The 13,879-nt window shown below is 44.3% G+C and overlaps 2 protein-coding genes across 2 annotated transcripts; both read right to left on the minus strand.

The window, feature by feature from the left end:
• Positions 1 to 10,189: 10,189 nt before the first annotated feature.
• Positions 10,190 to 11,312, minus strand: LOC120658982. Its single transcript, XM_039937077.1, has 2 exons — positions 10,984 to 11,312; positions 10,190 to 10,905 (listed from the first exon to the last, which is right to left on the minus strand). The coding sequence occupies exons 1-2, from the start codon at positions 11,199 to 11,201 to the stop codon at positions 10,464 to 10,466; spliced, it is 660 nt and encodes a 219-aa protein (XP_039793011.1). The 5' UTR covers positions 11,202 to 11,312; the 3' UTR covers positions 10,190 to 10,463.
• LOC120662875 lies at positions 11,269 to 13,631 on the minus strand. The gene is made up of 4 exons (XM_039941934.1): positions 13,588 to 13,631; positions 12,630 to 13,503; positions 11,358 to 12,548; positions 11,269 to 11,289 (listed from the first exon to the last, which is right to left on the minus strand). Exons 1-4 carry the CDS (start codon positions 13,629 to 13,631, stop codon positions 11,269 to 11,271), a joined length of 2,130 nt encoding a protein of 709 aa, XP_039797868.1.
• Between the last annotated feature and the right edge of the window lie 248 nt (positions 13,632 to 13,879).

Consider the following 13,879-nt stretch of genomic DNA (forward strand, 5'->3'; position numbering starts at 1 on the left):
CTGAGACAACCACACAAGAACGCACGATCTAGAGTGGTTCGGGCCGCCGGAGCGCAATACCCTACATCACTGGGAGAAGTATTGTTCTTGGTTGTGTATGAATCTATCTTTTGCCGGGCCTTTGCCTTTTTTTCTAGCGAGCGCTCTCTTTTATAGACCAAGGGGTGCGGATACATAAGACGTTGAGGCCCCGACAAGTGGGCCCAACGCGACTGTGCAGCATACTGCGCAGAGTACTTAAATGGCTACAGTAGTTGTGAATCTTTTCTCCGATATGCTTCCATGTCCTGCTGACCCTCCGACTGAGAGGGGTCTTCTCTTGTTCCATCAGCAAGGCACCCGTTGGGGGATCGTAGCTTGCGGCGTATCGTGTGAGGCTATTATGTAGGCGTCATAATGAGCGAAGTCGAGCCGTCGCATCCAACTGGCATAGCAGACTGACAGGCGCGACGTGGGCGGCGCCAGCAGCTCCACTATGCGCCTTGGTAATATGCGATCAATAGTGCAACCTGGTCAAAGAATCGCCTCGGCTTCTGCTATAGTAACGCATGCGTCCACCTACCGCAATGAATGCAGTAGGTAGGTGAGCCTTATCAAGCGGCCTCGTATACGTGTCTGTGCTTGCAGACACGTGGCGGTTCCGGACCTCACCCAGGCGGTGTGCCAGTTCCTCCCCCGAGCGAGAGGTCCGGTTAGTATACAGGGGGTCCAGGACCCCGTGGGGGGGGTCCGGGTCTCCGTGGGAGGTCCGGAGCCCCCGGCTGTCCGGGCTGAGCGCCTGCTTCTTCCGGAACACATGGTGCTCCCGGACCTTTCCCAGCCGGGGGACGGGTCCGGGACCGTTGTCGGATGAACAGGGCTCCGGACCGTAGGGGTCCGGCTGTTTGGACGTAGTCAAAGATAACCACAAGACTCTTGCCTAGACACAGCAAGAGGGGGTACCCCAGTCCTGGGGTACCGACAGTTTTATTGGACGAATGTAGATATTTGAATTGGTTATGGATTCTCCACCATCGTGATCCATATTATTGTAGTATAATAGAATATTAGGAATGGGTGTGATAAAAATGAATGAGAGATGTTAGTACATACATTATTTTTTTGACGTTTTGTTGCTAATTCCATCATGTGATAATAATAAAACCAAGTAAAAAGGTAAGAACTCTAAGTGGATTGTGGAAGGCCAGGATACGAGGTTTCATTCAAATCCAATAGTGAAAATAAAATGATGATGTGGCTTCACCATATGTGAGAAAAATAGCTATTAATGACTTTTAGTGGGTTGCACTTATATAAGATATATAGATAGATTGAGAAAAAACTATTAAAAATCCTTCTCGTCAGTAGTTAGCTGTATTATTAGTCTTGCTATTAGGGTGTGTTTAGTTCCACCCCGTAAACGCAAAAAAGACGTAAACGTAAAATTTTGTAAAAGAATTTTGCTAATTTAAAGTACTAAATGAAGTCTATTTATAAAATTTTTTGTATGGATGGATTGTAAATCGCGAGACGAATCTAATGGGCCTACTTAATCCATAGTTTGCAACAGTAATGCTACTGTAACTATCCGCTAATTATTGATTAATTATAAATTAATTAGCATTATTAGATTCGTCTCACGATTTACAACTCATCTGTGCAAAAAGTTTTGTAAACAGTCTTCATTTAGTACTTCAAATTGGGAAGATTCAAAATGCAAAAAAATTTTGCGTTTACGTAGCAGCGATCTAAACACGGCCTTAGCCACATCTAGAGTGCCCTACTAACGCTAAGCGCCGGCGCCGGCGCTGGCGCGCGGCGGGATTTTCTGACGCGCGGAGCCCGACCGGCCGGCATGTAGGGTCGAGTTGGCTGAGAGCCTAGGCGTGGTTGCGCCTCGATCTCCAGCCTGCTCGATCGCGCACGGGTAACGACGCCGTGCGGTGGCATGCATCCACGCTGGTTTCTGTTGGTGCTGGATAGGCTTGCAGCTCGGTCGTCGAGTCCGACACGTTACGTCTTTAGTGAGAAACAGGGTTGGCAGTCAACTATACTAACTACAGCATGCGAGTGGACCTTCGTGGTCGTGCTGACGTAATTTCTAACATTTTTGTCGCCTGTTTTTGGGTAGAAGCCGGTCTGAACTTTTGTACTGACATGTGTTGTTCTTGCATACATGATTTTGAATAAGGTAGAAGCAGGGAGACTAAATAGGCTAGAATGTTACATAGATACTTTTTTTTTTAAAACAGCAAGGAGCACCACTAGGGAGTGATGTAAGATCTTAGACGCATACGCTGACCGGACTCAACGCAGACGAGGCTGCCCGAATAGTCTCGGAACGCGTCATACTAAGACATACGCACACCTCCACACACACATGCACACCCACACACACAAGCCTCAGCTGACCGAACTCAACGCAGACAAGGCTATACGTCATCACACCTCCACACACACACGCATGCACATCCACACACACAAGTCTCAGCACTTGGTGCGACACCAGCAACGGCTGTCCGAGTAGTTTCGGAACGCGCTGTCCGAGTAGTTTCGGAACGCGTGATACTGAGACACACGCAAGTTTCTTATTTGGAACTAGACGTATGACCCGTGTATTTACGCGGTTAGTATTAAAAATTCAAAAATTTGCATATCATTGTATCTTTAGTATTCTTTAAAAATTATACTATTTATTACCATACATCGTCCTATTCATTATCTTATTTTATTATTGGTTAAAATAATTCAAATATAATCTACCTATAATAATAATTTGATTTGTTGAGTTTTAATAATATTATGCATATAATTATTTTTATTTTCTTTTTATTTTGATTGATTGTTGTTAGCTTTAGTTTTTATTAACAGTATGTTTGTAGCTGATACATAACTAAATAATATTTTATATTTAATTTTTCATAATAATATTGGTGGGTGATTTTTAATTAGACACAGGGATATTTTAGGCTAATTTTTATCGTAATGACAGTGGTGGGTAATTTTTATTTTTCTATTTTCTCTGATTAATGTGGGAATTTCTAGACCTTGAGAGCGAACGTGGAGGCTCCGTTTGTTAGCCAAATAATAAGATATAGATTTCTCTTATTAGCGTACCAAAGAATTTTGTATATTTACGACGTGATATACATATACTGTATTGTGAACGTGTTCGGCACAAAAATAAGAAAAATAAAGAAAGATCTAGTGGACGTTCTTTGTTGCACACAAAATAGCAAGACACAGAATAGCTAGAACACAGGATGAGAGGAGAAGAGTTCTTTCTTGTTTTTCACTTCTTGTTCACCCCTTACAGCTGAAAGGGACCTTCTATTTATAGGAGAGCTGAGATGAATGCAAACAAAGCTACAACATTTGAACCTCTTGACTTTCTTCATCCTCTCATTAATTTGGCCACCATTCAAAGTCACTTGTTCATATACTGTTTTTGGACCCCTTGGCCAAATTTATATGCTATGCGTATGCCTCGTTAAAAACTCCCCCCAAAAACCCAGTGGGAAAAAAATAGAAGAAAAGAGTACATCACAAGCTTTACTTATGTTGCACATGTTGCCTCGTTAAAAATCTTGCATGAGAAAACCCAGTGGAAAAAAAACTCATCAAGGGAAAAAGAGTACAATAGTTGATATTGGGTCGGTTCTTCGGGACCGACACGTGATCTTCTGGATCACGGTTATGGGCTATAGGATTCAGGATTCATCTCCCCCTGAACTCTGCAACTCTCTAAGTCGTCTCATGCCAATTCCGCGAACACATCTGTTGAAGCTGGAAGCCGGCAGAGACTTTGTGAATAAATCTGCCAGATTTTCACATGACTTAGCTCTTCTGGAGCTCGTGTGGGTAAAAGAATTTAGGAGCAATATGCTTGGTGAGATTGCTCTTAACACAGCCCATATGCATCTGCGCAACACAAGCCGCATTATCCTCATAGATAATAGTGGGGGCGTCAACGGTATTCATACCACATGACTTCTGGATGTGGTTAATCATTCGACGGAGCCAAACACACTCTCGTGCAGCTTCATACAGGGCAATTATCTCTGAGTGGTTGGTTGATGTGGCAACCAGGGTCTGCTTCACAAACCGCCATGAGATGGCTGCACCACCGCAGAGAAATACAAAACCAGTCTGTGATTTGGTATTATGCGGGTCAGACATATAGCCAACATCAACATAACCCACCATAGAGGGAACCCCTTCCTTGAATACCATAATCCAAGATTCTGAGTACCTTGTAGGTACCTGAGGATGGTTTTTACGCCAACCCAATGCCTTCTGGTGGGGGCAGAACTGTACCTAGCCAACAAGTTCACGGCAAATGCAATGTCTGGACTTGTGCAATTTGAAAGGTACATTAGTGCACCGACAGCACTTAGGTATGGGACTTCAGGTCCCAAAACCTCCTCATCCTCTTCCTTGGGTCGGAATGGATTTTTATCCGCTTCCAATGATCGAACGACCATGAGGGTTTTCAGAGGGTGGCACTTGCCCATATTGAACCTTTCAAGTACCCTCTTTGTATAGGTGGACTGGTGTACAAACACTCCTTCAGAGAGGTGTTCGAGCTGCAGGCCCAAACAAAACTTGGTTTTACCCAAGTCTTTCATCTCAAACTCTGTCTTGAGGTAAGCCGATGCTTCCTCAATGTCCCTTGTGGTCCCGATGATATTCAAATCATCGACATAAATTGAGATGATGCAAAACCTATCAGTGGATTTCTTTATGAACACACAGGGACAATCATCATTGTTTGTGTAACCTCTCTTCAGGAGAAACTTACTCAATCGATTGAACCACATCCTTCCGGATTGTTTCAACCCATATAACGACCGCTGTAGGTGGACGCTGAACATGTTGCGGTTCTGATTCGGTCCAGGGATCTTGAGTCCTTCAGAGACTTTCATATATATTTCCGATTCAAGTGACCCATGTCAATATGCGGTCACAACATCCATCAACTGCATTTTTAAATTCATGTTAGCTGCCATAGATATGAGAGATCAGAATGTTATGCCACTCATAACAGGAGAGTAAGTCTCATCATAATCGATGCTGGGTCTCTGCATGAACCCTTGTGCCACCAGCCTCGCTTTGTATCTTACCACCTGACCATGTTCATTCCTCTTCCGGAGGAAGACCCATTTGCATCCTACAGGGATGACTTTTGGAGGTGTTGGGATTGTAGGTCCAAAAACCTCTCTTTGGCAAAGCGAGCGCAATTCTGCCTCAATTGCTACTTTCCATTTGTCCCAATCTGAGCGCTTTCGGCACTCTATCAAGGACTTTAGTTCTGGATCCGGATCCGTTGAGTCAGCAATTTTTGAGGCAAAATATATGTAGACAATTGTGGTCTTTCTATTATATGATTCTCCTGATTCCACATAATTAGTGGCGATCTCCTCATGATCATCCTCCCGCTCATTGTGATTTCCCATAACGATTGAGCTGGGGCGTTCCAATCCACCAATGCGATATTGAGCGCGCGACGCATGGTAGTTTCCATCTTCAGGATGGGGTCCTTCAAGGACCAACTTGACTCCAGGTCGAGCCGCCTCTTTAGGGGCATTCTCAACTCTAGGTTGAGCTTCTTCAACTGATTCTTTGAGTGATGCAAGTGGCTCAAGTACTCGCCTCTGCGGATGTCTCCGCGGGACCTTGTCCTGAGCACCCGGAGGTCTCCCCCTCTTCCTAGGATTAGGGGCAAAGATTGTAGAGTTAAGAGCCTTCTGGGGTACTTGAACTCTCTCCGGCGCATTTACTACAGGTATATGCGATCTTGTCACTTTCTTATGATCAGTGAAGGCATTCGGTAGCTCATTTGCAAGATTTTGCAAATGTATAAGTTCAGACTCACTGGTACGTGGATCTAAGTATTGCATTCCATTCAATTTCCCGGCATTCTTCTGGATGCCTATCTCCCCCTAATGCTGGGAAATGGTCTTCATCGAAGACATAATCATCGTACCGAGCCGTATGAAGATCCCCAGTCATAGGCTCTAAATATTTGATTATGGACGGGGTCTCATAACCGACATAGATCCCCAACTTCCGGTGGAGTCCCATTGATGTACACTGAGGTGGTGGTATTGACACGTACACCGCGCTGCCAAATATACGCAGATGGGAAATACTTGGTTCTTTTCCACGCACCAACTGCAAGGGGGATGTTTCATGATATGCAGTTGGCCTGAGTTGGATTAGTGTTGCAGCATGCAACACTGCATGGCCCCAACAGCTGGTTGGTAGCCTGCAATTTTGCAACAGGGGCCTGGCAATCCACTTGATTCTCTTAATCAAGGATTCAGCTAGACCATTTTGTGTATGGACATGTGGTACTAAATGATCTACCTTAATGCCCATGGCTAAACAATAATCATCAAAAGCTTTCGACCTGAACTCACCAGCATTATCCATCCGAATGGACTGTATGCGGTTATCAGGGAAGTTTGCTTTTAACCTGATTATTTGGCCAATAAGCTTGGAAAAGGCATGGCTTCTAGTGGACAACAGGTCCATATAGCACCATCTGGTAGATGCATCAATCAATACCATGAAGTACCTAAACGGGCCCGACAGGGGATGAATAGGTCCACAAATGTCACCTTGTATCCTTTGAAGGAACACAAGTGACTCATCCTTAATCTTCTGGAGGGATGGTCTAGTGATTAGCTTCCCCTTTGCACATGCAGTGCAAATGAAATCTTCAGGATTAGGGAAACTATTAACACCATGGCCAGCAGAATTTTTGATGATTCTTCTCATCATACTCAACCCAGAATGACCCAATCGGTCATGCCATATTCGAAATGATTCCGCATTTCTGAATATGGTCTTCATCGCAACATATCCTTCGGTGGGTTTTATGTACGTGTAGTACAAATCCGATGGTGATGAAGGGAGTCTTTCCACTATTTACTTTCGGTATCCGTCAAATTTGGTGATGAGCAGATATTCAGTACCTTGCTGAATCTCGGTTTCTATATGGAAACCATTCGAACGGATATCTTTGAAGCTCAAAAGGGTGCGCTTTGAGTCAGGATATAATAATGCATCCTTCACAAATATTTGCATACCCATCGGGAGAACCAGTGTGGCACTTCCGGTGCCCACGATATGAGCATTGCTTCCGGCAATGGTCATAATATTTCCATTTTTCTTTGTCAAAGTCTGGAAATACTTGATTTCCCTTAGTATTGTATTAGTGGTGCCACTGTCTACAAGACAGATCTCCGCTTCAGCCATAGGGTTCCCACAGATTCTATTAAATACCATGAAAGAAAAACAGAAATTTAACATAAAGCATATATTATTAGAACAATATAACATGATTCCTAGGAAACATTACAAAGGTTTGGACCATATGCTACATTACAAATGCTCTTCAGGAGCATATATGGCCAAACACTAATACATGTGGACATCACTTTTAACATGATATTTTGGAGATCACTGCAGGTCCCCAAATATATCAAAGTCATCAAGAAGGCTGTCCTCATTTTCATCCATTTGGACGTCTTCACCGTTCGTGTCGACATTCATATCGTCACGCTTCTGAGCTTCTGGCTCAGTGATGAAGTGGGACTCATGTTGACCTTTCCCTTTCTTGATCTGCTGGTAAAGGTCAACCAGGTGTCTGGGGATGCGGCACTTATGGGACCAATGTCCCTTTGTCCCGCATCTGTAGCATTCACCTTGCTCTTCCCCACTATGATCACCTCTTTCCTTCTTTGGTTCGGCTCTACCTTTGGGCTTTCCCTTTCCTTTGCCTTTAAACATGGCACCTCGTTTCCCCTTCCACTTTCCCTTTCCACGGGCTCTTTTATGGTTGCGAGAACTCTCAGCAACGTTGGCGTGTGCTTCAGGCACAGCCATGGAGCCGGTGGGCCGGACAGAATGATTGTTAATAAGAATCTCACTCTGTTGTTCAGCGACAGACAATACTTCACTTAACTCAGAGTACTTAATGTACTTTGAGTTCCTGTATTGCTGCTGCAGTACTATATTGCCAGGGTGGAAGTTGGATAGAGTCTTGTCGATCATATCAACGTCTGTGATCTTCTGGCCACATAGACACATTCTAGTCACAATCCTGTGTAAAATCAGAGTTATACGCTGCCACAGACTTAAAGTCTTGGAAACATAGATTGATCCAGTCATGTTGTGCTCCTGTTGTGCTCTTGGGAGCACAATTGACCGCTGCTGGCTGAAACGGTCCTTCAGGGACTGCCATAATACCAGTGGATGCCTCTCTGTCATGTACTCAGAGTTCAGGTCTGGGTGGAGATGATGTCGCAAAAAAATGCAATGCCTTTGCTTTATCAGGTTTTGTGCGTTCATCCTTTCCAGCTTCAGGCTGGACGATGGTATGATCGAGACCCATACCGTCGAGTTTGATCTCGACGTCAGTAGCCCAAGTGAGGTAGTTGCTGCCGTCCACAGTAACCACATCGAACTCCCTCTTTGCGATGTCCGATATGTCTGCACAATTAATGGGTAGCATTAATATATGTCGGTCACATGTAATCTTCAGGATTACAGTTATGTATAGTTTTTAGGACTATACAATATTTTTCTTAGGTGTAATCTTCAGGATTACTTTTAATTAAATAATATAAAATACAACAAAATAAATCTGCGGGATTTAAACAAATGCAATAGGTAAATTGCAATAAATAAATTATAGTGAGTAAATGAATAAATAAAATATAGTAAACTTTATGTTTCAATATTTTACGGTCTTTTTAATCATGTATCTTCGTTGGACTTCATGCCACTTGATGTCGATGGCTTCAGGCTATTTTTCATACTTGCTGTGCTGTCAGCAGCCCTGCGGCTGTGCTGTCAGCAGCATTAATGAGGCTGCCCATCGTGGCGGTTAGAACAGGTTCCACTTTGATGTACATGTACGGCAGGATGGGAGAGAGAAATCAGAGTGTTGCGGTGGCGGTGAGGGATCAACGGACGACAAGATGATCGCAAAAACGGAGAGATCTACGACTCACCAAATTCAGAAACAGTCAACACTTTTGGTTTTTATAGTTGTGGGATGGGAGATGACCAAATTTCATGAAACGGTCTCTAGCCTAGTGGTTAGAGCAACTGAGTAGCATCTAGTAGATTCAGATTCGACTCCCTGTAGGAACGAATTAATAGGAAGCCGAATTAATTGGGAGCTTCCCCAACTGACTTCAGGGTTAAAAATCCCGACCGGAACTGGTCCGGAAACCGCGGTTACCGATCAAACCGGTCTGGACACCGGTTTCGGCCGGTTTCAAACCGGCCCAAATTCAAAATTTAAATTTAAATTCCAAAAAATGAAAAATTCCCAAAAAATTCCTAAAAATACTTCAAGTTGCGACGAATCTAATGGTGTCAAAAAATTTCAAATATTTGTTCATTAGTATACTTTGCGAGCATTTGAAATTAAACAAAAAAAGCATGCATACAAAAATATACAAATATAATGTAAAACATGTTGCAGGGTTCATTTAGGCTAAAATATGTTATACAAACATTCATTTAATATACTTTGCATGCATTTGAATTTAAACCAAAAAAGAAAAAAATTGAATTTGGCCGGTTATCACTCAAACCGACCGGTTACCACTCAAACCGGACCGGTATACCGGTCTAACCGGTCGGCTTACCGATAGAAACCGGTTGAACAGAGGTTTTTGATTTGGATTTTGAATTTGACTGGTTTTTACCGGTAACCGGTCAAACCGGACCGATTTACCGCTACCGGTGGGCGGTGATTTGAGAGCCTTTTACCTGTGAGCCATTATGAAACTTGGCTCTAACCCTCAAGCCACTAAAATAAAGTTGCACACCTATAAGGACAAGTTGAAGTTCGTTTTACCCTGCAAGCCATTCCATCCAAACTTGGTGATAACAGACGTTAACTGAGCTGGAAAAATACTGGAATGCCCTTTGGCAGAGAAACAATGGAACTTTGTCTGTTCCCTTGGTGCCACTCGGTGGGCTCATTTTTTTTGGCACCAAATGTACAGCAGGGCTGTTGACGCCAAAGAAACAAGTTCTAGTTTTTGTTATTTATAAACAGCCCAGAATTTGTAATAAGAATCATATTTGCAACATCTCATCATCATATTTTGTTAGAAACAGCCCAGAATTTGTTTAAAAATAATATTTGCAACATTTCATCATCATACTTGACGAACATGTCATCAACATTACTAAGACAATAGAGGTCATCATAGCTAACACATTGAAACAAAGTTCTCAACAGTCACCACGAGTTCACATAATATTTAGTCCCAGTTTACAAATGGCTCAGAAGCCATCACACAAGCCATCACAGTACATTACAACTAGTTTGAGTTTGCATCCATGCAACCAAAAGATCGAGTGTTCATCCATCAAACCAAAAGCTCCGGTTTTCATCCATCCAAAAGTATTGGGCATGGCATCACAGAGCAAAATACATGCCATCATATTACCTTTCACTGCAGTTCTAGCTTCTTCTTGCTCCTGGTATTGGAAGCTGGGCTACTTGGGCTGCCTGATGCAAGAGGGAGCCTCTTTGGGGTCAGCTTCTTCATGATGGCGTTCCTCCTCTTCGGTGTAGTTTCCTGCGCCTCTAACTGGACTGTGGCAAAAGCGTCCTCAATGACAGGACCTAGGATCACAGACTGCAATGGAACAGGCTCATTGGATCCACTTCCAGACTCTCTAGTTGATGAACTTGTACTTCTAGATCTCTTGGTTTTCTTTGCTCCAGAAGAAGATGATGCCTGTCTCTCCCTTTTCTTTGCTGCTGCCCTTTGTACAGCTTCATTTATTGGGAATTGCATGACTGATGGAGTAGCTACCACAATGCTAGTCTCTGTGTTTGCTCTTGCTGCTGCTGCTGCGGCTGCTCGAAGCCTTTTCTTTGGCACACCCCTACATAGGACAAGCATATGTATCAGTTTGAATTAAAGAAAATGGACATGCAGATGTAAATTAAACAATTTATTTCACCTTTCAGCTATCATTGCAGCTATGTCTTCAGGCTTCCCATTCTTACAGGTTTCCCAATGATGCCCTTTCTGATAGCATATTGGGCACTGATGCCTTCTATCCTTCTGGCTGCTACCACCTTCAAAAGTCCCTTTCATCCTATTCTTCCTTCTTCCTCCTGCTGTTGCCCTAAGTAGTGGAGGGTGCATGAAGAATCCATGGTTGGATGTGGGCCACATGCTCTTGTCTGGAATGCAAGGGATGGAACCTTGATATGCAAGCTTAAAATTATGGACAGAGTAGTAGTCAGACACAAAATCTTCCAGTCTGGCACCAGGGATGGAAGTGATGTAAGCAATTGCATGCTTGCAAGGGATTCCTGTGCCTTGCCAAACCCTACAGGTGCAGCTTCTCAGTTCCAAATCGACCACAAATCTATAGGCTAGATTGACTCCCTTTGCACATACCTCTGCCACACCTTCAGGAGAAGATGTTATCACTTGAATATCCAAATTGAAACTTTTTTCCCTCAGCTGCTTCTCAATGTGAGGCAGAATCTTTCCAGTAAACTTCATGGCCACCCTCTTCCTATGGTTCCATTTGATCAATATCTTCTGCCTTATTGTGTCCAGCAAGTCATCTAGGTTCTTTGCCTTCTCAGGCTTGATCCAATTGTTGAATGACTCGGCCAGATTGTTGGTCACATAGTCCACTTTGGAGCCCAACCTGTATTGGCTCCTAGACCACAGCTTCTTGTGGTTCTCATGCAGATACACCATTGCCTCAGGCTTGGCATCAGCCATTGCCTGGTAATGCTTCTCAAACATGTAGTTGCTCCATGAATATGAAGAAGCCCATAAGTGATCATCAAACACCTTGCCAGAGTACCTTTTCTTGAAATTTTGTACTAAGTGGTACATGCACTCCCTATGTTCAACACCAGGAAAAACTTCAGAAACCCCACTCATGACTGCCTGACCGCAGTCTGTATGGAAACAAAGTCCATCTGGGAATCCAATTACATCTCTCAACCTACTCATAAACCACAGCCAATTATCACAGTCCTCTGAATCAATTACCCCCACTGCAACTGGATACATCCAATTATGTCCATCAACTGCACAGGCTATACACAACTGCCCTCTGAACCTTCCATTCAAAAAAGTACTATCTACTGCAAGATATGGTCTGCATGCTCTAAGGAATCCATCTACACATGGTTTGAGTGCAAAGAATAGTCTTCTGAACCTGATCTTATTGTTTATGGTGTGGTGATCAATGACAAAAGATGAACCAGGACTAGATTCCTCTATCTGGGCCTTAAGCCTAAACAAATTGTCAAAACTTTTATCCCAATGCCCAAAAAGCTTGTCCATGGCTAGATTTTTACCTTTGTACATTCTCCTGTATGGCACAGTTACTTTGTACTCAGCCTTCAACCTCCTTGTCAGCTCTTTAATTCTAAGGTTGGGATCTTCCTTCAACCAGTCCAGCACTTTATCACAAACCCATAACTGAGTGATCCCAACACACACTCCAACCCTACTAGCAGCCTGACAATCATGTTCATGTGGGTTCCTTTTGATCTGCATAAATAAAACCAAGAATGCTGATTATAAACAAATAAATCATTGCAACAAAGAAATCATAAAAGAAGTGCTCTATACCTTAATTGTCACACCATCCTTCAGAGCTGAGGCATGAATTCTCCATGGACAGTCCAGCTCCTCTCTGAACTTGCAGTGCACCCTATACCTCCCTGGATCACTCTTGTCAATTACATACTGGTGCTCTCCAATAGCACAATGAGTAGCTAAAGCAATCTTAAAGGCATCCATATCTGAATACAAAGTTCCTACAGCCATAGGTGGATTTTTCTTATCATAATTAAGATCAGGCAAACCATCAGGGACCCTATCTGAAACCATCTCATCATCAGACTCATCACTCACATCTGAATCAGAACAGATTTCATCCTCAGAACTCTCATAAGCTTTAGGATTTGGGGGTGGTTGTGGTTGGTAGCTGGGACCAAAGTCAAGGTATAACACCTCATCATCAACACCAACATGCTCATTCATTGGGTGTGGGTTAGGCAGGATTTCAGGTTCATCAGACTGAGTATGTGTGCTGTGGCTTGGCTCTCCTAAGCTTGGATCACCAATTGAAGGGGTGAATGGGGTTTCAACAGACTTGGAAGTAGTACCAATGTCCCAAAGTGGAATCTGAGGGGGACCATTACTTGGCTTGTAATATGCAAAGGTAACGAAGCAACATTTGGAAACACTGTGTTTTTCAAACATGTGAAGCAAGTCTTGGTCAGTGCACAACTCGATGTTGACCTTTGTATCCAAGGCCCAATAGTAAACTTTCACTAACTCGCCGTAACCATGAGGATTGGTCTCCACAACTTCATCAACGAAGTCTTTGAAATTAATGCGGTCAGCATCCACAACTTTGCTCAGTTCATACCACTGACCACGACAGTTTGGAGCAACAATCCGCATTTCTAACGTGAAGCTACTGTCTGCGTCGTCCATCCTACAGATGAACAAGGATGAGCAAGCGCAGCAGTAAGCTATCGTGACCTAATGCATAGAGAGGGGGGGGGGACGGACAACTCACCCGCCAGGAACGAGCCCGCTGACGCTGTTGCTTGCCGGAGCCATGCGCGAGCCCGCCGTTCCCGCCCGCGCGCGCTGGTTGCGCCACGCCTGGCCACACCCGCCTCGCCTGGGAGCAGCCTGGCCCGCCGCGCCAGCCGCGCAGCGCCCGCCCGCCTGGCACCGTCCGCCCGCCGCGCACCGCCCGCCCGCCGCGCCTGGCACCGCCCGCCCGCCGCGCCCGCCGCGCCTGGCCGCGTCCGCCGCGCCTCGCCCGCCCGCACGGTAGCGCCGCCGGCCCGCCGGTAGGGTTT

This window comes from Panicum virgatum, chromosome 2N (assembly GCF_016808335.1).
Source record: "Panicum virgatum strain AP13 chromosome 2N, P.virgatum_v5, whole genome shotgun sequence".
Classification (NCBI taxonomy): Eukaryota; Viridiplantae; Streptophyta; class Magnoliopsida; order Poales; family Poaceae; genus Panicum; species Panicum virgatum.